Source organism: Salvia splendens, chromosome 10 (assembly GCF_004379255.2).
Source record: "Salvia splendens isolate huo1 chromosome 10, SspV2, whole genome shotgun sequence".
Lineage (NCBI taxonomy): Eukaryota > Viridiplantae > Streptophyta > Magnoliopsida > Lamiales > Lamiaceae > Salvia > Salvia splendens.
The window spans coordinates 18,412,883-18,438,858 of NC_056041.1; the positions used below are offsets into that span (position 1 = coordinate 18,412,883).

General features: G+C 37.1%; 2 protein-coding genes across 2 annotated transcripts; one reads left to right on the forward strand and one right to left on the reverse strand.

Moving 5' to 3' along the window:
* Positions 1 to 1,398: 1,398 nt before the first annotated feature.
* Positions 1,399 to 4,163, forward strand: LOC121750141 (glycerophosphocholine acyltransferase 1-like). Its single transcript, XM_042144613.1, has 8 exons — positions 1,399 to 1,741; positions 1,913 to 2,032; positions 2,283 to 2,340; positions 2,407 to 2,507; positions 2,696 to 2,791; positions 2,876 to 2,969; positions 3,262 to 3,499; positions 3,583 to 4,163. Exons 1-8 carry the CDS (start codon positions 1,646 to 1,648, stop codon positions 3,920 to 3,922), a joined length of 1,143 nt encoding a protein of 380 aa, XP_042000547.1. The 5' UTR covers positions 1,399 to 1,645; the 3' UTR covers positions 3,923 to 4,163.
* A 158-nt stretch (positions 4,164 to 4,321) lies between these two features.
* On the reverse strand, positions 4,322 to 21,076 carry LOC121753224 (myosin-17-like). Its single transcript, XM_042148436.1, has 39 exons — positions 20,675 to 21,076; positions 16,320 to 16,448; positions 15,011 to 15,154; positions 14,768 to 14,913; positions 14,510 to 14,666; positions 14,338 to 14,396; positions 14,031 to 14,190; positions 13,772 to 13,921; positions 13,519 to 13,655; positions 13,262 to 13,408; positions 13,057 to 13,158; positions 12,925 to 12,982; positions 12,726 to 12,827; positions 12,482 to 12,519; positions 12,109 to 12,235; positions 11,842 to 12,012; positions 10,827 to 10,958; positions 10,591 to 10,700; positions 10,403 to 10,463; positions 10,062 to 10,239; positions 9,009 to 9,214; positions 8,792 to 8,911; positions 8,609 to 8,707; positions 8,312 to 8,533; positions 7,921 to 8,060; positions 7,694 to 7,811; positions 7,571 to 7,621; positions 7,389 to 7,469; positions 7,100 to 7,270; positions 6,788 to 6,943; positions 6,485 to 6,691; positions 6,112 to 6,249; positions 5,950 to 6,020; positions 5,735 to 5,834; positions 5,602 to 5,658; positions 5,446 to 5,502; positions 5,265 to 5,345; positions 5,089 to 5,171; positions 4,322 to 4,889 (listed from the first exon to the last, which is right to left on the reverse strand). Exons 1-39 carry the CDS (start codon positions 20,675 to 20,677, stop codon positions 4,763 to 4,765), a joined length of 4,596 nt encoding a protein of 1,531 aa, XP_042004370.1. The 5' UTR covers positions 20,678 to 21,076; the 3' UTR covers positions 4,322 to 4,762.
* Positions 21,077 to 25,976: the final 4,900 nt, after the last annotated feature.

Consider the following 25,976-nt stretch of genomic DNA (forward strand, 5'->3'; position numbering starts at 1 on the left):
TTCCTATGAGCAATCTTCTTGTTTCATATTTAGTTTTTTTACTTTCTCTTCACTCGCTTTTCTCTCTGTACAAGATGCAGGATGCTCCCCAAGCTACAGGTCAACTGCAGTTAAAAATTTCAAATCGTTATTCTTCCCAATCACTTGAATTGAGGGATTCGATCTACTTCCAGTCTCAGTTTTCTGTGGATAGAATGAAGAGCATTGATAAACTTGTCTTGAACAATATGCAGCAGCCATCATGCATGCAAGTTCTGTAAATGACATAGCTTTTATGTGCCATAGCTTTCTTAACAAAATAAAACAGGTGTTTAATGTTATAATACGTTTTAAATGACATGTTTTTTTCATGTATAGGCAGAGGAATGCCACATAAGTTTCATTACAAGTAGAAATGTGGCCATGATTACAGATATACATGCACTTCTATTGATGGTTGCTATCTTGTCTTCTTCTACTTGTTGCAGTGGCAAAGAAAATGGAGTCCGTCGTGCTGAAATTGCCAAACAACTAAATGTTCCGGAGCATAAGATCATGTAACTTCTCTCCCTCCTCTCTCACCAACTCTCTTCATTCTTTGATTTTCTGGTTTATTGGCAGAGAAGCTATTCCATCTTTGGATGCAGAAGGTTTAATTTTTTCTACTATTGATGAGCATGAGTTCCACTTTAGGTCCACTGTCAACGGTTGAAATTGGATATAGGAGCGATCAACCTTTGGCTATAAATAGTAATGTAGTAGTGAATTCAATTTGAATCTATGAAATGGAATTTTTGGGTTTCTTAGCATGTGTGTAGTTTCACTTGTATAAGAGTTGGTGATAAAAATGTTCAATAACATCTGCCTCCAGATTCTGTTGAAAATTGTTGATAGATGGAAATATTATTTGATTCATTGCGGAAGCTTTCTGAGCTGTATCTAAGAATCACAAGCAGCAATTTGGTCCAACATCTCGGCTGGAACTTAAATATTCGTTTCAAATCATGGTGAAACGAGAGATTTCGGAAAAAAATGACTCAATTCGCATGCATTTCGAAATTTGGGATTAAATTCGAAGACGAAAAGAAAAGACAATTGTTGATGGGTAGGATGGGATTAGATTAATAAATAGACAAATAATCTAATCTGAATCAATTGGAGACAACAAGATAAGATGTCACAGGCTCGATCTTGAAAAAAGGGAAATGAAATGAATATATAGTATGGGCTGCTGCCCTGCCCCATTAGTCACGATATGGAATCGATTGAGATTGGAAACTACGAAAATCCAATGTTACTTTGTCAAGCTTGATAAAAAAACTTGATTTACCAAAAAAACTCCAGTCGACTATTGATGTTGATGAATTACTAGAAAGCAACAAAAATGAAATGAATTGTATTCCTATATCAGGCAAAAGTAGAACAAAGCCACCACAACACAAATAAGCTGTGCAACTTAAGTTAACCACAATTACCAACTTAATACTGATAAACAATCATCCATGAGAGGGATTATGAATTTAATTAAACAGAGAAGAGAGAGGCCTTGATTTCCGCGCATATTTTAAACAAAACCCTTGCCAAGATCTTGTTTTTTAATTCCCAAATATTGAACAATATAGAAGTTTCTTGAAACGGAAGAAGGAATCTAAAATAATTGAGGGGAATGGCGAGCGATGAAGATATCACGGAGGTCGATGATTCCAACGGAGGTTCATGTTCATGCGGTAGTAAGGATCAACGGTTGAATGATCGAAGAAAGGTAGTTCTAATTTTTTATTTTAAATCTAATCCGCAACAATACGCGTGCGTGGTCAGAAGATATGTTTTTAATGATATTAGGCGTTTTCCTGATTTGGAATTTGGTATATTTTATCATTCGATAGCTTGCTTGATTGGTTTTCTTTTTTTGGGGGATTTTGATTGTGTGTAGAAAGTTGCTCAAACAAAGGAGATGCTGTCGAAGCAAGCAGTTCACACAAAGGAGATCTTGTCGAAGCAAGCCATCAAGATCGCTAAACAGGCTGAAGAGCATGAAAGCTTCATCAATAAGGTCACTTGGTTTAAATTTGTTGAGAAATGATTACTATATCAACTATGTAGCTGTTCAGTTTGTTAGTAGGAGGGGGTGACTATGACTAATTATCACATGATTATGCATCTAGGATTGAGTTGTGAGATTGAACCAAACGCAATACGTATTTAATCCCGACATATTATCTTGCGAACCGAATAGCCTCTGTGTAGATTGAATTTGAAGATGCTTTTGTTAGTGTTTGATTTGATGTTGTGGTGCGGTGTAGGTGACGCACTTGCTTGGTGTTCTTGGCTTCGGAGGCTTCTGCTTCATCTTGGGTGCAAGTGAGTAGAAACTTCTCTTACGTGGTGTTTTTATGGCTTTGGCTAACGGTGAATTACTTTGATTAGGGCCACAGGATGTTCGGTATCTCTATTGTTTGTTCTATGTCATTTTTGTCCCGCTTCGATGGATTTATTACAGATACAAGAAATGGCATTATTATCTTCTTGTAAGTTCTTACTCATCTTTGTAGTTGATTTATGTTATGAATTCAGGTGCCACGAGTTGTTAGTTGGAAATGTAGTTACATACACATCGATCTACTAGTTGTGTATTCTTTTCTCGGTTTTTTTACTGCTAAAACCACAAAATAGAAGAGGGGCATTAGCGACTCATTTAAGTTATTTTTGGGTGCAGGATTTTTGCTATTATGCCAATACGATATTCTTGATCATGCTTCTGTTTTATCCCACAAATGAGAAACTTTTTATGGTTTGCTTCTCATTTGCAGAGGTAAGTTATGTTACTTTTACCCAATGTTAATGACCTTGATTCACTTTGTACGGACATTTTTCTGATATCTGATAATGGGCGCAGGGACCCTTGGCATGGGCACTAATCGTTTGGCGTTGTAGCTTAGTTTTCAATTCCATGGACAAGATTGTAAGCGTCTTTATACATCTGTTGCCAGGTATGAAGATGTTTTCCTTTGTGAGATTATTCGTACTGGCTCTGTTTGACCCTGGATCTAAAATGTTTCTCTGACTTTGGCGATATGCCTTCGCTTCCTTGTCCACCCTTGCTACGAGAAAAACACGAAGAATTTAATTGAATGCAATCTCTTTATCCATACTTATGTTGAAATATCGACTTTCTCCCTGTATAAAATGATAAGGAAAAAAAAAAGATGGAGTGCTAGTACCGTGTACATAGTAATCCTCCAACCATGTTTCTTAGCTAATGCAGTAAATGTGGTTTCCCAGGACTAGTTTACTTCACGATCCGATGGTGGGACCCAGTGTTCTTCGATGCGATGCATCTGGATGGGGATGCTCTTAGAGGATCGTGGCCCTATGCAGAGACGAAATCATACCTCTGGACATGGCTTTTCTTTGTCCCTTTAGCCGCTTACGTTGTCTGGCAGCTTCTTTATTTTCTCATTGTAAATGTGCTACGCGGACAGAGACTGCTGCGAGATCCAGAAGTGATGACCTCCTACAGGTTTCATGACTCTCACTCTTATTCGCATATATCATTCAGACCAAGACCGAACTCATATTTATACAATTCTTCTCTTGTGATAGGGAGCTGTCGAAAAAAGCACAAAAGGCAAACAACTTGTGGTGGCGGTTGAGCGGGCTGCTGGGAGATCAGAACCGGCTGTTTATGTTCATTCTGCTTCAAGCGGTATTCACTGTGGCCACAACAGCGCTTACTGTCCCGATATTCCTGTCCTACAAATTACATGTGACGTTCCAACTGCTCAAGGTATCCGCGACTATATGGAATGGGGGTAACTTTCTTCTAGAAGTGATGCCCAGACAGGTGATTCTGAAGCAGAAAAGGAAGACAGAAATGGGGCCTGTCGTGGTCGAAACTTCAGTGAAATTGACCGATGGTTCGGAGGTAACATTATCTCAGTAGAAGGTGTACAATTTGAAGTGTTTGTAAATCTGGTCTTGTGGTATACTATGTGATCAGAAATTTATTTCTTTTCTATAATTTTCCCCTTTGATTATTTATGTTTGTGCTAATCACATAGATTTGGTCTAATCTGTAGCTTAGGTGGAAAAGAAGGAACAAAATTTAGCTCTCCTTTTTTTGTTTGTTGTAGAATTACTCAAAAAAAATTTGTTGGAATCCACAGTTTTGTTTTATCGTTTAATGTTGGTTTGTTATGGATTAAGTGAAGGTCCAAAGCAAAATCGACACAATTACATCAAGCATATAAGAAATTAAACTGAGAAAGTGGTTGAATAATAGTGCCAAGTCATTTTCACATCAAGATACTACAAGTAATCAAACGATGAATAAAATGGAAGGGTAAGAGAAGAAAAATCCTTCTATTATATAGAGAATTAAATTGAATAAATCATACTTCAAACATATACAATTTCTTGTGACAATCTAAATTTCAATAAAAGAAGAATTAATAACCTTCAGCCACTCTTCACACAACTATCACTTTACAGCACACGAAAAAAACAAAATGAATCATGAAGAAACGCCAATGCATATGCTATAAATTACATATCATGGCAAACCTAATTAGGCCGTGTGGCCTTCCTAACAATGCCCCTCACGCCGACGAGGCATGAGGCCCGAAAATTGGAATTGACGCGGACAACAACCAATTACTGTTGGCCGAGCAAATTGTGATGAAAATATACAATGGAAATGAACACAATTACAATAGTAGTGTATGCACAAAGATTCACATGCTTTTCTTGTATGGATTCAACTTCAATGGCGATGATAGCAAGATCATGATTCGGATCGTTGAAGTAAAAATACGAATCCTGAGTTTTCACGGATTAACGGGGGAGGTTCCACATCAGCCACATCTACTTGTGGCATGGTTTTGGAGAGGTCATCAACAGAGAAGGGAATGCTGCAAAAGGTGGTTAAAAAATAAAATACATAAATTTAATTATCAGGATACATCATCCAACATAATGGAGAAATGATTTGCTAAGATTGATTTTACTTTCACATTGTTGTTGCAGCTCAACTTATACAAAGACAGCTAACTGAAAAAGAATCGCTCTTGCTAGTAAAAGGGAGTGGAAACCAAGTAAAAGAAGACCTACCTCGAGTCGTCATCCAACAGAAAGGAACTGTTAACCGAATTCTGAGATTCCTCTGTCATCATAACTCTTATACTTGAAATTACCTACAAAATTTGTAGGATATGACATAAGTCGACAGGAAAATGGAAACGAGAATGAGGTCGTGCAAAGACAGACTGGCTAAAGAAACTGCTTACATCTGCAGAAACACTATGAGTGCCATATTTATCATCCCAGTACATGGTGCTAATCCTGTATAGCTGTTGAATGCTTAGCACCTGTCAAAACAATGGAGACGTTAAAATACGAAAATTTAGTTTCGTAAGAAAGTCTAATGCAGTGGGGAAAGAACAAAAAGCAGGATGAAGGTCAACTTACGGGACAAAGTTCATTTGTAAGTTCATTCAACGTCTTCTTGGGCTTTTGATGAATGACCTGAAATACGAGCCGATGAGGATTCAATTAGCAAACAATCAATACAAGCATGATAAACTATGTTGGAACCATGAGAGGAATTGAATGTGATATTCTCACCAAAAATCCAACTGCCTGTCTAATATGCTTCAGTTCATCCCAAGCTGAGCCTACATACTGGTCACCGTATATGTTGGTAAAAGCACTATATAAGGTCGTTGGTAACAAACAAAATGATCGAAGGAGAGCTTACTTCCTCGGTTGCATTAGAGCACCATTGTTCTAATTCAGCCAACCCTGATTTGACATACTCCCCATTGCTGAATGAGCAACATTCGCGCCGTAAAAGAAGGCTGAAAATATATGAAAAGAGAAGACATCAAACATCAATTCCTCCAATGCCAAATTCTAAATCCAAAAGGATATTACTGTAACATCATGTATTTTAAGATCACAGATATGACTTACCTGTTGAATAATTGGACATTGATGAAAGAAAATATTTGAGTGAAAATCTTCCGGACCAGGATAGATGGAACCTACATTGTGTAACAGAAAGAACACGAGTATATATAAACTGAAAGAACAGATTTCAAATAACCCAAATTTAAGAAAAAAATTGGAACTCACATAATTTGCTTTCATGATCTTCAAGTAGTTGTTTAGATTTTTCACAATGCTCTGCCAATGAGCAATTAGTGCTTGTTGAGCAACAGCATTAGCTTGGGTACGGCCTTTAACTAAACTTGAACGAGATGTCCTGGGAGCCTGCGTAAAATAAAGAAAGTTTTCTCACTCGGCAGAAAATGAAATGATGGGTTATCAACCAAATGCCATACACATACTCAGACTAAAAAAGTCACTTTTAACTTAAAAAGTTCCGGGCCAGAATAGAATCTCAAATATGGGGACAGCCGATACAAACACAAGAATAAAATGGGAGTGGTGGAGGAATCTAAAATTGGAATCCAAGTACCATTCTCAACAGTTATTGCTGGATTACCTGGATACATAACCCAATCAAAGGGGAAATTTCTTTCTTTAAGTTGTCTCTGATCATTCCATATATTTTTTCCAGAAAAGCAGTAAGCTGCTGCTTGAACAACAAGGCAGGATACTTGGCTTCTACTTGCCTCATATCATCTAGTCTACCAAGCATCCGACCATTCAGAAACGACAGTGCAGGAGTCTGAGGTGATGTCCTCAATCCCTTCAAAAATCAATGTCAAGAATAACAGAGGCGTAAAAACTCAAGTATGACCAGGTGATAATCAGAAGGAAGATAAAATAACACGGCACTGCATACTTGTGACATCCTCCCAAAAAGAGAAGCTGATGATGACCTCCGTCTGTGGGGGGTTAAGCTAGCTGCCCCGCTTGCTTTGAGTGTATGTTGAAGCAGCATTAACAGAGTCGATGTATTACATAACCAGTAGGCTAGAACGTCATTGTTATCAGGGACCTGCAGAGGAGTTCGAGAATCAGTACTTTTAGTGATTGGAAAGGCATCATTAAATAGCTTCCTTGGCCAGACAACTTCATGAAGACTTACAGCAAATTCATGTGTCAATTGATCATATAGTGAAGGCTATAAATGTGTACATAACAATTTACCAACCTCTATGGATGAAGCTACAGACTGGATTATGCGGTCAAACACAGTTGTCCTCTCAACCTCAAACGACCTCCAGTGAAGAAGGCTTTTGTAAATAAGACAAGCAGCAACAGGTTTGCCACCAGCGAAACCCAGATCCTCAGAAATACATTTTACCAGAAGGTCTTGGTTTTCCTACGGAACACAGAAAAATAGATTAATGATTGATTGGGGTTAGAGGAAAGAGGTGTACGGAAACTTGCACAGCCATCACAACTTTTAATTCGGATAAATACATTTGCAAGCTACTTACTTGCTGCTTTTCATTAAGAGATTTCTGTGGTTTTTCTTCAGATTCAGGTTCCTTTGGAGATGCCACGACAAGGGCCGTATCCTATCATAAGCAGCAGAAAATACATATCAATGATATCAAAACCACAAAGTTCATAATTTTTCCATTGCTACAATGAAAAATCACAGTGGTGACAGTCTTACATAATTAGGCTTTGTTTCTGCATTGTGAATATTTCCATTCTCCTGAGGTCTCTGTAACATTAACAAGGAAATAAGAATGTCTAAACTGGAGCAAATATGACAATGAAATCAAATTAGCAATACCTGAATGATAGTTGTCCTGGATCTTGCAGGCACAGTTTTCGCTGTAGGTGACATAGTTAGGGCTTGTTGACGAAGTACTTGATTCTCCGACTCAAGGTTCGATAGCTTCTCTTCAAGTCTGATATAAGATAAGAAACAATCACAATATAAAAAAAAGTCACAAAGAACAAGTAGATATTGACCAAATGAAAATCATATAATTCTGCATTTACTTTCAGTAAATATACCTTTGTGTGGAATCTTGAAGCTGATCCACTTTTCCAGCAGCCTCCTCTAACTTTTTAGCGAAATCCACATTTTTGGATTCAGCTTCTGCACAGACCTTTTTAGCCTCTTCTGCAGCCTGTTTCTCCAGAAGCAGCAAAGCCTGCAGATAATGGTGAAATGGGTTGTAGAATTACTTCGTAGTCCGTCTTAAAATATTGATTATATGACTAACAAATCAAAATAAACTTATCAAAAAGATGACTGAGAATAGATTCTATTCTCAATAACCATTCAAAATAGAAACCAGTTAATTAGATGCTGCTGCTAGCACTTCACTCATAAGTTCCCTATTAGGGAGTAAACAAAGATGTGATCAGATCAAATGCTAATATTGTCCGCAATTATTCTTACCTTGAGACTTTCTACCTCGGCTGTTAATGTATCAATCTTTGCTGTGTCTTCGACCACAACTGGGGTTTCTTTAATGACTGGTGGTGCATCTTCGATTGCCTTGCGAGCTGCTTCCTGTTCTTTTATCACCCTAGCGTTTGCTTCTTCCACTTGTATTTGCATTGAATGTAATGCCTCCTGCAACTTAGTAATTTCTTGTGCTTTTGTTTCCTCCAACTCGGTCTACGTTCAACAAAATGTCAATCAAGTCAAGTAAATAAATAGTTAAGGACCACAAAAATTTTCAAAAGGATTTACCCTTAATCGCTTCTCAAACTGCAAGCGCCAGGTAAGCTCCTCTACTTTTTTTTCTAGCTTGTCTTTCGCTTCTTTTAAGGCTCCCGTTTCCCTAGAAGCCTGTCCATAGACAACATGTCATACAATGTGCAAGAAGAAATCGGACTCTCAGAATGAAAATAGACAAAAAGGATTGATCAGAACCATTCGAAGCTTTCGGAGCTCTTTCCGAGCAACACGCTGCCTCCAACCACATTGTGTAACAATAGCAGCCTTTTGGAGACTTTTGTAGTACGAATATTCTCTGTGACCACGTGCGTGGGCCTGCATATGAGCAGCAAAAGGATGTGTCAATAGTTACAATCTCCAGTTGCATGAATCTTCTGTTGGGCTTTTTGCAGTATGAAAGTGATATCGTAACCTGAATTTTAATTGCAGCCTTGGTCTGTTTTCTGAATCTATGTTCGCCACGAGCGGTCATTGCCCTCATGCCAGTCTGCACTATGATAGCAGAATTCTGCAATGCTTTGTAAGATATCCGGGCAGTGTAACATCTGAAGTTCTTCTGAATCTTGAGAACAGCAGCTTCACGACGCAATTGCTCATAGAAATTGCAAGCGGAAATAGCTAGCCAATGACAAATAAAACAAACATTATTTTTGAACAGGCAAACATCTAAAATTGCAAGATGACAGTCAAATGGAATTATTAGCAATTGGCAAGGTGAAGTTCAAGGCACATGGATAATCTTCTATAACTCTAGTTAGATTAGCTTATGGATGAAGATTCTATTCAAAATTCAAGAAATGATTGTAGAACCACTGTTAATTTTCTCTATTAGAAATGAGTCACTCACCCCTTAAAAGGCCTTATAACGGGGAGGGTTATCCACACTTAGGATCATCACCAAGTCGATGTGAGACAAGAATTAAGAGTTTTAACACGCCCCCTCACGTGTGGGCCGGAATGACACATCGAACTTCCATCACGTGGGTAGGCAAGAGAAGAGATAAAGAGATAAAATCCATCATCGACTTGGGCCCGTTCTGATACCATATTAGAAATGGGCCACTCACCCCTTAAAATGCCTTATAAGGGGGAGGGTTATCCACACTTATATAGAGGAGCTAGGATCATCACCAAGTCGATGTGGGACAAGAATTAAGAGTTTTAACATTCTCAAAATTAGTCAACTAGTTAAATCAACATCCATTTTGTGAATATATCGAAACGCAATAGAATCATCTCAAACTTAGATCAGAAAGTTAATATGTGCTCACAGATAATGAGTCCAGCCAGTGGACTTGTATATTGGCATTCTTTTTAACATGTAGATGGAGATGCATTTTCTCAAATGTCTTATGCCTGAAACTTAAAATATATGCATATTCTTTTCCGTGTTGAGAGTTTATTTTCCTGGAATAAATAATAAAGTCTGAAATCAGATATTCGGATGTGAAGAATATAGAGGTACCTCGCCAACATGACTGTAATTGTATTGCAGCTCTCCGCAATACTACGAAATCTCTCCGAGCAATATAAGTACGAATTTGCCTTTGAATTGTTTTGGCTGCATTTCCAAGAACTTCGGCTCTTCTAGCATCTAGTTCAGCCATCTGACCAGCTCGAAGGAAGACCTTTGTCTTACCTAGCTGCAAATTCAAATTAAATGCATAACACATATATTAGACCTTGTACCAGAGAATGGAAGTATGTTACAAAAATGCATAACCAGTAATAATTTCAAGCCTAAAAGAGATAATTGTATGTATATGACATTAATTAAGGGTAAGATAACCATTTTTAAGCAATTACCTGATAGCCCTCTAATCTCATTTTATCCAAGATCATCTGACATGCAGCCTTCTCACCAATGCTGCACAGGTTAATATCATATTTCATGGACTTGTTAATAAGAAAAAACGAAGCAATATAATAACAGACCGAGACACGTGTTAGATTGAAAAAAGAACCAGTTTAAAGCATCAAACAGAGAGACTTACTTCCCATCTAAAACTTCAGGAGCAAGAACACCAAACCGCAGAAGAAACTCGTCAAATAAACGTCTGGTGGGGTATCCAGCACAACTGATTCTGATAGCTTCGAGAACACCCTACATTGTACCGAATATTTTATTACATGATTCTCCAAAAAGAGATAGCGATAATTCAAAAGTCAAACAAAGCTTGTATGATCAAATGATATTCCAAGCAAGATCAAGGTTTCCCAAAATACTTACACCACATCGCAGTTGCTGAATAATGTTGACATTCTCAAAAATAGCAGGCTTCAGGACATTGTTTGGTTTCACACATCTGATGTAATGAGGTTCCGTTGAATTCAGTGTGTCCATTAAAGATACAAGTTGCAGCTGCAAGCATAGATTTGGTTAATGCACCGTACAACCCACCAATTGTATATAAGCTGAAAACTCACAATGCATTTTCCGGAGCCTTTAGTGAATCTTAAGGAACAAACTCATAAAAAGATTCTTTAAGCATCAATGTAAACAAAAAAAACACACAACATACATCCAAATAATTGTAAGCATAAGCCAGACATCCACATATACTGTATCAACTATTCACCTCCAAATCCACAGTTCACCCCCAGGTCCATTTTATTTTAACAACAATTATGCCCCTCCATACCTTCTGTTGATGTTTCTAGCCCAAAAAATCAAAATCTCAATGCAACATCTATACCTTGTGGCAGAAACAATTCGAAAGTAAGTGAATCTACCAGCTCACAGCCACAGGCACTTAAAGACCAACTATAAACTACTTAATCTTAACCATTTAAGTTGTTCCAATGGGTCAAACTGAAAATCCATGTGTAGAGAGACTAAACCAGACACTTAAAATCAGATTGTATCAATTCTTTTTACAACTCTCAACGGACAAATTTGAAGTGAAAAAGGGGGGGAATTACAGAATGCCAAAGCAAACTATAAAATGGTTATGTTTACTCTTCAGTGGCTAAGATGTGCCAGAAATTTCAAGGGGTGACTACAACCAAATAGATAATATGCTCCAACTATATGATTATCACACATCTTTGAAAGAAACAATCAGCATAAACATGTTTCACGTGATCAGAAGCAAACAGGAGGAACATTCTGTTAGTTGCCATTCACGTACAAAAGACATTTTCCTAGGGTTGAAATCCCTAAAGATTCCACTCCACTACAAGTGCCTTAGATATTCCTTGGATGTATAAAAGGCTTTGTAAGAACTAGACATATTCGAGATGACCTTAAAGCGTGATCCTATTGATGAAAACTTGGAGGACTTCGATGATTCTTCTGGACTAGGAGGAAATAAACCGGCTGCAAAAGAGCATTTTGAAGCTGTTAATAAATCTTGATGCTCTGCCACCACATAATCTTTGTTCTTGTCCAGGAAAAGATCTGCCATGTATAACACCTACAATTTCAGAAGAGGTACAAGATATTATTTCACAAGTGTCTAATGCAATTGGTCGCTAGATAAGCTTATATTTGAAAGGCAATGCATCATCACCTCTCCTGCATAGTGAGATATTGCAAAATTGGTACGCGAGAGTTTGGGCTTGATGAAACGCTTATTTTTGGTAAAAGTCTGATACAACTTCTGAGCAAATGTTTCATGAGTAGATTTAGGAAACATGCTGCACACAAAAAGTAATATATTAACATCAAAATACATAGAAACAGAAGCTTGAATGATAAAAAAAAGTGTAAGATAAATGGAAAAATAGTAAAAATTATGTACTATGCTCACCTAACACCAAAGAAAAACAGAACAAAAAACATAAAAACCCAGCCACCTCAATGACAACAATTGATCTAACTCAAGTTACACAATAAACTTGAACATTAGGAAAGTAAAGGACATAAACATTGAGAAGGCATACCAAGCTTCATCTAGCAACGAAATTATTCCTCCTGGTTTCTGCACAAATAGAAGAAAATGATATATTACTGGAATGGACTAATTTACAGAATATTATTAGGGATCCAAGGAAATCAATAACTAAAAGTACCTATGCCAAATAAGATAATAATAATAACAACAACAACAATAATAATAATAATAAAACATTCATTAAAAGCAATAAACTATACGCATCAAACAAATAGAATTTCAGAGCCTCAAACCTTCTCAATTAGATCTAGAACATCTTGGTTATCAACAAACTCAATGTAGCTCCAGTTTATCTGTTCTTTCTCATAATCTTCTTGTTCCATCTTAAAGACGTGCTGAAATAAATAGGTGGATGCTTAAGACCTCAAATAAGTAGATGAGATAATTTTATCAGAAACAACTTTGATTTCAGAAAAAAAAAACTGAAAAAACCTGGTTAAAATGCTGCTGCAATTTTTCATTCGTATAATTGATACAAAACTGCTCAAAACTGGCACCATATAAAGAGTCAGAACAACACAAGTGAACTGTACATTGCAAATGATATATACAGGTAAAGCTTGCCTGTTTTGCTTAAAACTTTCAAAACCATATATATCAAGAACTCCTATTATTGCTTTGGAGTTACGATCCTGCCCAATTGAGATATTTATTTTTTCCACAATCCTGTAAACAGTACAGAGCGAGAGTTCAATTCAAACATCTAAAATGCATGTTACATTACATATATTATACCTGCCTATTAGATCACTAAGTGCTTTTACTTTACCAGTCAAAAAGTCGAGAATATACAGTCTTTGCCAAAGCATCTCGGCTACCCAAGGCAGCTTCTGGATCAAGAGTTCTGGTGATAATTTCTTCAGGTGTCACCATAACTCGCTTAATAAGTGCATCTTCTAAGCTCTTTGGATCACACCTATTCCACCAAGTTCGGCACGTATAATTCACCATAGGTGGATATGATCATCCTTAAAAGTCGTGGGAAAAAAGGATAGAAACAGAAAGGAAGAAAAAACATCTTCTTACTTGAGTAATTCGGCCGTCGTGTTGAGATGAAACCTTGACTTCTCATCCTTAACCACCGAAGAATCAATCTCCTTCCCCTTGGAAAACTCAATATTTCCCAGATGAAGAATTGCAGCAACAATCCTGAATATTGCCTCCTGAAAAGACAAAAAGCCATTAGAAATTAGAACTTAATAAATTTTGACATTGAATATAAAATTGAGAATGAAACTGGTGGGCACATTAATATAGTGTCTTTTGAGTGAGGTACAACCTGCTCTTCCTCACTTATTCCTACTATATCCATAGCCCTTCTAGTCGCAAGGTACTCTTCAGCATCACTTATTCCATCGAGTTTGTAACACTTAGATTGGTTCAGATAGTGGAATGATTCTGGGCTTCCAAGCTTGTACTTCTCTCTTTCCTACAGAAAATGGACTCCATATTACAAAGATGGATGCAGCTCTAGCAAAATATAATATAAGCTTTCATAGAAATAAGGAACAAAGCCACAAGGAAATGAGAAGAAGTACTTCAGGTGGTGCTGCACAGAGAAGATAGAAGCAATGGTAGTTTCTTTCAGGATCTGAAATCTGGCAAACACGAGATCTCTCCAGCAAGTAAGTTCTAACAGCTGCTCCAGATATCCTCCCACTTTTGTCAAATTGGATCTCAACAAATTTACCAAAACGACTGTATGATGCAGCACCAGTAAAATCAATGCCATGTAGTTAACTTTTTCAAACAAATACAGGAAATATGTTCAATTGTGCAACAAAGATCTTAGTATAAAGTATTCTCAAACATGTTTAGTTAGAGAAGCTTAGCAGAGTCACTCACCTTGAGTTATTGTTTCTGACGGTTTTGGCATTTCCAAATGCTTCAAGAACTGGGTTTGACTGAATTCATTACCAATAGAAAACCAATTGAGACAACATCATAATCACGAGACTTTGTATAGAGATTCTGTTTTGAAGAAATATTGGTTGTCAAGCATAAGCTCCAAGCTTACCTCTAGAACTTGTTGTTCAACGGTTCGTCCTTCTACTCCAGACCGACCACCCAAATATGCAAGATATCTCATGAGCATCTTAGTTGTTTCAGTTTTACCAGCACCGCTTTCTCCACTAACTAAAATGGAGTTGCTCTTTCCCTCATTGATCATTGCCCTGAGAGAAGAAGATAGCATGTAACATTTACCACACAGATCCCAAAAATACTAGGAAACGAGAGTAAAACTAAAATTATTCTGCATGTTTGTCAATATCACCTGTAAGCAACATCTGCAATTGCAAAAACATGAGGACTGAGCTCTCCAAGTGCTGCCCCTTTGTATTGCTCCATCATGTGAGTATCATACAGATGAGGTAATCTTTGGAAAGGGTTTATTGCAATCAGAATATTTCCAGTATAAGTCTGAAAAGTAAATGGACCACAGAAGAGAACATTAAGAGAACTACTTTTGCACTTTTGCTAGATTATAGTTCCAATAAAGGTATAACATAAGGCTTACATATATTTCGTTTAGTTCATATCTTGTCGCCAGGTTTTGCAGGACCCCTGGTTCATGAAGATATGAAAGCTTAGTCATATCATCCACACCTCCAGGTGGTGCTTCAGTATCCTTGGGAAATACTTTTGAGATGTTTGCGACGACCTGCAAGGTTTAGGATATTATATTTTCAGGTGACTTGGGGAAGACCTTGGAGCCATGACATTGTAAGAACACTAGAACAGGAACTGTGGAAACTATAATAGAGCAGGCCTAGCCTGCCCATCATTCCACAAGCCCAACATTTTTTTAAAAAAACTATTAAAAAATATGAAAAATAAGGTTCAACCATTAGCCAGTATAACAACTGCAGATAAAGCATAAAAGCACATAAACAAACATATTGGCTGATCCCAGAACATGAAATACACTAATAGTTGAATCATGTTAACCAAAAGAAAAATAAATTATAACTAAAGATTGTTAGAACGGTATAAACTTGGAAAAGGAACACATCGATCGGTTACGAAACAAGCACATTGGTAAGTGAGAAACAATATGAGCTTCTAAAGAAAGACAATTTAAAATTGTGCCCAGAGTTGATGTTGAAGGGGAAGAGCAACTTGAAATAAATCAGTATAATGATCGTTCCAGGCCATCAGCCACTAGGTGTTTTCAAGTACTAACATGCCATGTATGATGTATCAGTATCACAAACATCCACTGCATGTATGTCCATAGGCTGGTGTAGATACCAATGAAATGTTACAAGAACATTATGTTTTTCAAATTTAATTATAATCCAGCTTATGCTTATTTTTTCAGTTTTAGCTGCACAAGGCAGTTACCTCCAACTCAGACATCACAATAAAACAGCAACAGTCAGTATTGTAATCCGATTGACCAAGAGGTAACCCTAAGGAAACACGAGATAGCCAAATTGACTACAATCAATTTCACCAGCCGCATGAATTAATACAAAAAAATCAAGTTAGCAAGATCAGTTAGCATTGAAAGGTTCATGCGAATTAGCTGCCACAGTAATTTGATCCATCACTCAACTACTATAAGAAATAAAGTGAAGTGTATTCATAAAGTATTCATCAGTTAATTTTCCAGAACAAAATTTTCAAAATGGGGTTCAGTATATATTCAGAATTGAAAATATTTTGAATCCTAGTCTACAGTAAAGAAACACTTATCAAGTGACATGAGCAAAAGTAATAAATCCGAAATCCGAAATCCGAAAATTGGAGAAGATTTTGACCCATAACTATATAAAAGAAGTAATAAATCATTAATAAGCAAGGGAGAATGATTGAGTATATACCCGTTTCCCATTTTTAGTTTTCACATGAACATCTTGCCCATCTATCTGGCTCACTTGTCCATCAACCCATGCCAAGGCAGGATCCTCAACCCATACATGAGAACCAACTGTGATGTTAACTGGTGATCCCTGCAAGAAAAGAAAGAAATTTGTTGGACAATTTGACTGAACAAGTATTACTCTCTGTATTGCACTACATACACAGACTACAAGATTCAGGTTGAGTTCTCCCATTAGAGAGAAGAAAACTATTCTTAGAAGAGATAAAAAAATACACTGGTGAAAATATCCATTCATGATATATACTACAATCTTATCTACCAAAATGCAGTCTAGTTACTTCAATTGAGTACATGATATACAAGCAGGGATAGCACTTTGTATAAATTGTCTGTAAGGACTATTTATATCCTCAATTCACATCAGCCAAAACAAAGCTCGCCAAGACTCTTGAGATAGTAGCCATCATAGCGTACACATATGACATATTTGACAATTATTGGTCATGGACCAATCTGATATATGAGTCTAATGCCTTGGATAAGATGTTTCTTCAAGTATTGTGCATAACTCGGATCCTAAACTCTGCCCCTCAGTGGCTTAGTAGCAAATAATGGAGAAGTGGAGCTTAGTAACAAAGGCTACATGGTTTTAATTGCAAGTCAAGTATAGAAACAAACAACATAGGCTGCATAGTTTTAATTGCACGCCAAATACAGAAAAAAACCACATATATAAAGGGAGATTTTAGTAACATAGCTTTAATTACATTTAGCAATACTAACTTACTATGTACTAACTAACGGAAACAAAAAAAATCTTATACCAGTTACACTTCCCATCCTAAATGGACAGCATAGATAGATTAATATTCCAAAATAGGTTCCACGGTATTCTTCTACCGCTGATTTTCTTGACAATATCAGATAAGACCTCTTATTTTGACTTGGATATCTTTCACACTACTCCATCCGTCCCATTTCACTTGGCCTGAATTCCTTTTGAGGTTTCCAACATCACTTGGCATGTTTTTTTGGTTAATCACTTTACACTTCATTATATATGCTGGCCACACACCTTTACACTACAATCTTTACTCTTCTAAATGACGACCACGAAAAGAAATAGGTCAACTGAAGAGGGAAGGAGGGAGCATATATTATGGTAGGATGGTGAAATTTTGGTAGTTTACTCCAATTACGTTAATGTACGGTAGAGTTATCTTCTGTTATATGTATCCAATTAGGAGTATAATCACATATATTTCATTTATCATGTTTTATTTTTGTAGTTATATGTTGGGTTTTAGGTTTGCAAATTGTAATTTTTAATTTCAGATTTTTATCAATGTTTTATATAGTTTTTCCAATATTCTTAATTCCCTTCGAGGCTTCAAAACTTTTTAGCCTAAAAATCATCAATGTATTAAAATTATAGTAGTAATTCATTATAGTTATCTATGATAAAAAAAATAGAAACAGGGCCAGAGATTCAGACAACGATATTGTGTTGCACAGTTCCACCTCAAAAAAATTTATTGAGTTGCCAGAAAATCAAATGTTATGGGGTAGCTGAACTTCAGCCAAAACATTAGGGAAAATTTTGCACCTAAGCCCTTTTATCTATTAACAAATGAAAAGGATAGTATCAGATTATTATTATTATTATTATTATTATTATTATTATAAACAAAATAACTTATTATTTTTGTGAAAAAAATCATTAGTGGTTCAAAAAAGAATCTAAACATAAGTCATGCATATTGCTATTTCTATACTTACAATAAAATATTTCTTATTCTATGAATTTTACTCATATGTGAAATGACTTGGCCATGGAAATGCTAAATATAAATTAAAATTATGCAATTACTATATTGTATATGCATTTACATTGAAACATATTAGAGCATTCATAGTTCTATAGATGGCATAGGATTTTTTGTAGTAATTTAAACTGTAGTTGATCAAACTCCTAAAGATGTCAAAACAAACATATTTCTTACATTATTTTCTACATACAGCAGGGGGAAATGGAAATAACTTGTTCTTAGTTAATAAATCTTTAATTGCTAACATAAATAACTTACCAACACACATGCCCAATACCAATTTATAAACAAGATGATTTTAATTTATTTATAAGATAGTAATATAACAAGGTCTGAATTTTTTTATTATGTATGAAACAGAACTTGTTTCATGCAATAATAGTTCAATCATATTATACTCCTATATTAATATGTTTTTAGAATTTAGAAGCTAAGCCTTGTTTTATGTATTTCCCACTCAACATTATTAGTATATCATTACAGGTTTACGAACAATAAATAATTTTTACAAACACTATGTTATACAACAAAAGAAGTTATCTTATTCTAACAATTTAATGACAGCCTTATGTACAGGTCATTTATTATTTATCTTTAAAGATATAAAAAACAATAATCAACTTCATTTGTATTAAAATTCAAAATTAAAAAAGCTACTCCCTTCGTCCACAAAACATTTGCCAAATTGTAGATTGCACGAGTTTAGTAAAATGGTAGGTAATTCAAAATCCAGGCAACGTTATTTGCAGGAAAAAGGAACAACAAATAAAAGTAGCACGTTTGATGCAGCATTGTCCGAGAATTCCCTCAAGGCCAAAAGTCATTAGATCAATAAGTATCAGCTAAATCGCAACAACCACATAAAACTAACAAGTAGCAGATAGAGATCCAGTTTAAACAGGTTAAAATATAGTTTAAGTAATCAGATCACATCAAATATATTGTTCTGCTATTAAGTGATGAAAATGAGATGAGGATGTATTCAGCCTATTAACATATGCTGTCGAATTTTTTTCATTTTTTTGTTTTTTGGGATCCTTATAATATCCAGAAAGCAGCAATATGTCTCACTAAGGAATCTCAATACAATAACAAACCCAGAAATTTCCACACCAATTTCCAGAAAATAATTAATGCTGTGGCAAGCAAAAAACTCAGCAAGATCATGAAGCCTTGAAGGCAAAATGTTTTAAGAAATAAAGTGAAAATGTAGCAGCGATATGATGGATGGTGTGGAGAAAGGGCCAGCACATGCTGATACGGAAAAGGTGGCTGGGCGGAAAAGAATGTATCAACCATCAAGACAAGAGCTCACAGAAGCGACAGTTAGTGAGCAAGTGCTGTAGGAATGCATGACAATCATCTTTGGGGCTGAGAGAAGAACTACAAAGATATAAAGGGACTTAGTGAAGAGGAATGATTGGTGGAAACTGGAAACAACTATAAATTTGTCAGAAAGGGGTAAAGGGAAATTTAAGGCAGAAGTGATTGGTGGAAGCTGACTCGGATTTCCTGGGAATCTGGCAACTTGATCTATGTTCAAGAAAGCCACCATATCAAGCTCAGTGCAAGGAGCAAATTTATGAGGATGGCTATGAACTGTGATGACTCAAGCTAATTATGTGGCTATGGGAGGAGAAAGTCTTGAGATACACAAAGGCATTTCCAGGATTGAGAAAAGGGACACAAGTCCAAAGATGAACAAACTTGCAAATCAATTAGAAGTACCTAAAGTCTAAAGTAAATAGGCCAGTATTACAACCCCATTTCAAGTTCCAATTCCATCATGGTCACTAAATGGATATGATTCTAGTTCAGACTTTTGCGTAATTCAATGATGATCTTCTTTTCTCTTCTATCGAGTGACATTAACATAGGAGGCTTCAATAAGAATGGATAAGCTACATCACAAGAAATCAAAAGCCAAATAAACCTATCATTGCCTTGGGCTCACTAATCAATTTGCAGGTTGAGAGACGAGCATTGGCCAACTAGATTGGAACCGAGACACATCATGTTCAGATCCTTAGTGTTTGGGATGAGGGTCAATGAGCATTAAACAGTTCAATATTATGTAAGCTCACATATACGGTAGCATTCATATGAACGATAAAAAACATGCATCGACGAAAGAGGAAACAACCGGCATTCCCCAATTTTTAGCATATGCCGTTGGCAGCTCCTACGCTGCCTTCCAACTTCGAAGTTACAGGAAGTTGTTTCCTAACAAACATCCAATTCCAGATTGAATCAATGAAAATTTATCAAATTGGTCATTTTCTGCTAAATGTCAGTACTAATTTACAAAATTCCATTCCACCTCACTAAGGATCAAACACTCTCCTTCCCCAAATACAGCAGAATGCAATTATCTAAGTTCTAACGCCAAAGTTACAAAAAAAGAAGAACACATTGCATAATCATTCCAAATCTAATCAGAAGTGAAATCAAATCAAACCAAAATTGCAGGTATGCTAAAACAATCAAAACGGCAGCAGAGAAGTCGTTTAACGAATGAACTCACCATTGACGAATCTGGTAAGACTCGATCTCCTGCTCCTCAGATCATCAACACAGAGCGAGACCGAGCCCTCAACTCAGTGAGTCAGATCGGCGCCTCCAGATTCTCCCAACTTAACAAAAAGCAAAAGCAAAGTCTCCTTTTTCTCTTGATGATTAACTTAAGGAACTTCTCCCCCACTAACAATTCTCTCTTCCAAACATGTACACCAAAATCCAATCCAGGAGATATGATTAGTGGAATAAGATTTCAGTTTATGAATGAATCGTTGTTTCTCTCTCTAAACATGTGCTGTCATGGGGAAGGTACTGTTTCTGTAATTTAGAAGAATTTTTCGCTGTACATTCTCGCTCTAGAATTAAATATATTCTGCGTAAAGGTAGTCAGCTATCTCTCTCTCTCTACTGTACAGAGGCACACAATGACGAGATTACAGGGCGCTTTACACTAAGTCCGACATTACGGGCTGTTACATATACCAAATTATGTTTATTGCATGTGGGTTCGTGCGATTTGTCATATTACCAGATTGACCCCTGTTTGCGTCTGAGGTAATTAATTATTGCTTTCAAATTTGATTGGGAGTAATTATCGTCATTTGCAGTCAAAATTTGTCAACTCATAATTGTAAAGGGCTAATTAGTTACCAATATATATTAAATACGTAAATTTAGGGTACGTATACATATTAAATACATAAATTTTCCCATAATTATGAAAATGTTAAAACATTGTAATACAAAATGATTTTTGTTTAATTAAATGTACAGGTTTGAGTCGATCATATACGTCTACTTTATCTGTTAACTGTTATGTGCCATTTATAAATTATTACCCATAACTGTAAACATATTTATCATGTTCGAATCGAGCAATATACATACTACTATAAAAATGTTAATTTACATACGAAGTTTGAAAATCCATTGAAAAAAAATGATGCTGTATATATATTTAGAATATAGAATTAGGTGGGATGGTTGCGTGGCCGCTACCTTGATTTCATTTTTTATATGAGAAAATATTGTATAGTATACAAATTAATTTAATGAAAGGTGGTCTTACTTTGCAAGTCTACAATTTTTTACATCGACTCTAAAATGTAAAATTAGCGTATTGACTGACTCGATGTAAAAAAAATTATCCGTTTTCAATTTTTGCATTTAGCTTAAAAGAATCACCTTTTCTTGATGGGTGACTTATTGACAGATTTCCCAATATTAATTTTATTGGTAATATTATCACAACGTTTGTGTTAGAGCATCCACTGCGCGTCCCGCGCACGGCTCGCGTTCCGTCCCGGAGGGACAGTTCCGCAGCAGGACGCGTTGCAACCCTCGTCCCGTCCTGTAGCCCGTCCCCAGCCCGTCCCGTAGCCCGCATCCGCGAGACAAGGGACGCACCGGCCCGTCACGCGCCCGAGCGACGTGGCGCACCCCCGATGCATGCGTGACGCCCACTCGCTGGCCCGCGAGTCGGCGTCGTCACGGATAACGCAATAATTCAATTTTTTTAAAAAAAATTCGATTTTTTTAATAAACAAAAATCGAATTTTAATAAAAAAAATTTCAAACGGTAATGTTACCGTTAATTTTTTATTTTTTTAGAATTTTAATTATGTCTTTTTTTCTTTTTTTTAAGTTTAAGTTGTAATGTTGTTTTAATTTTAATGAATTGTGTTTGTTTAAATTTAATTGGGTTGTAAAAAAAATAAAAAATGAAATTGAATGAATAGTAATTAAGGGACGGAATAAGGGAAGATTAAGGGACGGAGCGTTGCAGGTTCCGTCCCTTAATTAAGGGATGGAGGAAAAAAGGACAGTGTGGCCCTCAAATAGTGGTCAAATAGTAGTTAAGGGACGGTATAGAGACAGCGTAGTGGATGGTCTAAGCTGTTGTAAGAATTATGGATGCTATAGCATTAGTTTTCTCGAAATTTTAATGCCACTGCGCGTCCCGCGCACGGCTCGCGTTCCGTCCCGGAGGGACAGTTCCGCAGCAGGACGCGTTGCAACGTTCGTCTCGTACCGAGCCCGTCCCCAGCCCGTCCCGTAGCCGTGAGACAAGGGACGCCCCGTCCCGACACGTGCCCGGGCGACGTGTCGCGCCCCCGATGCATGCGTGACGCCCACTCGCTGGCCCACAGTGGGCGTCGTCACGGATGACGCAATAATTCGTTTTTTTAAAAAAAATTCAAATTTTAATAAAAAAAAATTTATTTTTCAAACGGTAATGTTACCGTTAATTTTTTATTTTCTTTTTTTTATTGTTTTTTATTTATTTACTCCATAAATAATCCTATTTCATACTCATTTCAAACACAAACACACATCTATTCCTCTCAAATCCTCTCTATAACCACTCCAATTTCATCTTAAATCAACTCAAACAAATTGATCCTTTTGAGCAAATGCGTCAACTAATGGAACAATCACTTGAAGGAGATCGACGCCGAGAGGCGGAGGAAGCCGCGCCGCCTCCACGACGCTCCCGGACATACATCCATCGCACTCGGGGAGGAAGCCGCCGCAAGGTTAGTACGCGACTACTTCTGCGATAACCCGATATGGGGAGAAACCTACTTCCGTCGCCGTTTCCGCATGAGTAAACATCTATTTCTCCACATCGCGAATACTTTGGCGGCCCGGGAAGAGTTCTTCCGAGAAGGGTTCGACGCGGTCGGGCGTCCCAGCCACACGACGCTGCAGAAATGTACTGCAGCAATCCGCCAGCTTGCGACTGGACAAACGGCCGACATGTTCGACGAATACCTCCACATCGGAGACACCACTGGGCGCTTGTGCTTGCTCAAATTCTGCAAAGGCGTCCAGGCAGCCTTTATCGACGAATTTCTCCGGAGGGCAAGCACGACCGATTGTCAGTTCCTCCTCGACCTGCACGAACAAGTGCACGGATTCCCGGGGATGCTTGGCAGTGTTGATTGCATGCACTGGCAATGGAAGAAATGCCCGGTGGTTTGGAGGGGGTCCTACACTAGCGGCCACAAAGGCACCCACCCAACCGTTGTACTCGAGGCCGTTGCAGACTACCGGCTTTGGATCTGGCACGCGTACTTCGGGATCCCTGGCTCGAACAAAGACATAAACGTGCTCCACCAGTCCGACCTCTTTACCGAAGTTTTGGATGGTAAAGCGCCGGCCATCAACTTCGTCGCCAACAACCGGCTATATAAAATGGGGTACTATCTCGCCGACGGCATCTACCCAAAGTGGCCGACCTTCGTGAAGACGTGCAACAGGCCTGCGAACCCAAAGCAGACTCTTTTTGCGCAAAAGCAGGAGGCTGCTCGCAAGCGCGCTTCAACATCATCAAAGCCCCGGCTCGTTCGTGGTTCATGGAGAGCATGGTCGACATCATGTATACGTGCATAATCTTGCACAACATGATTGTCCAAGACGAAGGACCCGAGGCGGGAAATTGGTTCGACCCCGAACCCCCCGGAAGCTCAACCGCAAGTAGTCCGTCGCGAAGTGGAGCGCATCCGTCAATACAAGAACGGTTGTCTATTCGGGCAAGGACACGCGACTCTAGCGCCCACGCCCAACTCCAAGAGGATCTAATTGAACACATTTGGGAAAACTTTGGCGGAGAAAATTAAATCATATCATTTTTATTTTTTAGGATTTTAATTATGTCCATTTTCTATTTTTTTGAATTTTAATGTTGTTTTAATTTTAATAAAGTGTGTTTGTTTTAATTGAATTGGGTTGAAAAAAAAATAAAAAATGAAATTTAATGAATAGTAATTTAAGGGAAGGTTAAGGGACGGAGCGTTGCAGGTTCCGTCCCTTAGTTAAGGGATGGAGGAATAAAGTACAGTGGGCCCTCAAATAGTAGTTTAAGGGACGGTGGGGGACAGCGTAGTGGATGCTCTGAAGTTGTTGAACTAAAGTATCGAAATGAAGCTATTATATGCCTTCAAAACGACGTAAAAACAACTTGGATTTTCATTAGAATTAAGAAAGTTTGTGTTTATTAAATTAAATGAAAATAAATAAAATATGAGAGATAATAAAGATAGAGTATGATTGACAAATATTTATACCAAAACCTGATATAGACATATAAAATAAATGATTTTGGGTCAATCTTTATTTGGGTTGTGTAATTATTGGATCGACCTGAATCCGATAATTTCAGATTGGGTTCAGGTACATTGTTGAAAAATAATACTTGCTCCTTTTCATAAAAGTATTAATTTTATAATTTTGGTTGTTTTCTAAAAATATAAACTTTTGATTTTAGCAAATGCACCCCACCATGGGCGGATCCAAAGTCAAAGGAGGAGGGGTTTAACTCCTCAATGAAATATATTTTTTTACTTTTTTCTATTAATTTTTGTTGAAATTTAGTCAAATTTAGTGAAGTAATAATGGAAAAGCCCCTATAAATTATCTAAATTACAAAAAAAATATACATCAAAATGAAATTGAGAAATTCCAGCCACAATCGATAATTATTTCTGCGTCCGTCCTTGGACCTCATAATTCACTAACACCAATTCCACTATATTTTCTCCTCACATTTTCTTACTTTATCCATTTTTTCTCTTCATCTCTCTTACTTTACCAATTTTACATTAAAACTTATGTTGTTTCTAAAGTTCCTATTTTTAGGAAACGAATGGAATATTATTATTTTAATTATTTTTATTTATCTTTGTAAATCATACTTTAGTTTTATTCTGTTTGTTTGTGTAAATCGGGTTTAAATCATGCAAATCAGATTTTTATAATATAAATTAGATCAAATTGTGTAAATTAAGTTTAGAGTGAACTACATAAAAAGTCCCTGACGTTTCCAAAAGTTTCGCTCTAGACCCCTAACAAAAAAAAATATCCCCAGAAGTGCCTAACCTTCAACCTAATCATGAATGGGGTTTTTCCAGACGAAAATACCCTTCAGCCCTAAAAGGGCATTTCAGTCAAAGCGCAATTAATCTGCAGTGGCCGCTCTGCAATGATGTCTGCGACAACATGGCGTGATGTGACGGCGCACGTCAGCCGTCAGGGGCGTCAGCGGCTGTTCAGTGGACTACCCATACAATTGCAACACGTGTTGAAGATTTCCTACGTGATTTAACAAAACAAGTTTCAAAAATTGCATACAGTTTCCGGCTCTAATCAGCATTATTTCCGGCTTATTTTCACTCCTGCCTAAAGTTATAACAAAAAGGGGAGTTTACCGCCTTAAAAATGCAAACCATTGTTTTCATTTCTTCATTCTCCCTGCTCTCCATTGCATGAATGGCTCCTAAGAGGAAGCGAGTTGGGTCCTCAGGTGC

What these genes read in the sequence shown, in the direction of transcription:
- LOC121753224 (XM_042148436.1), bottom strand. An exon ending in GTCAGAAACAATAACTCAAG is followed by an intron (nt 14,191 to 14,337) that starts GTGAGTGACTCT and finishes TGCATCATACAG; the next exon opens with TCGTTTTGGTAAATTTGTTG. An exon ending in TATTCTCGACTTTTTGACTG is followed by an intron (nt 13,159 to 13,261) that starts GTAAAGTAAAAG and finishes TACTGTTTACAG; the next exon opens with GATTGTGGAAAAAATAAATA.
- LOC121750141 (XM_042144613.1), top strand. Translation starts at nt 1,646, where the DNA reads ATGGCGAGCGATGAAGATATCACGGAGGTCGATGATTCCAACGGAGGT. An exon ending in TTTGCTTCTCATTTGCAGAG is followed by an intron (nt 2,792 to 2,875) that starts GTAAGTTATGTT and finishes TAATGGGCGCAG; the next exon opens with GGACCCTTGGCATGGGCACT. An exon ending in GAAGTGATGACCTCCTACAG is followed by an intron (nt 3,500 to 3,582) that starts GTTTCATGACTC and finishes CTCTTGTGATAG; the next exon opens with GGAGCTGTCGAAAAAAGCAC.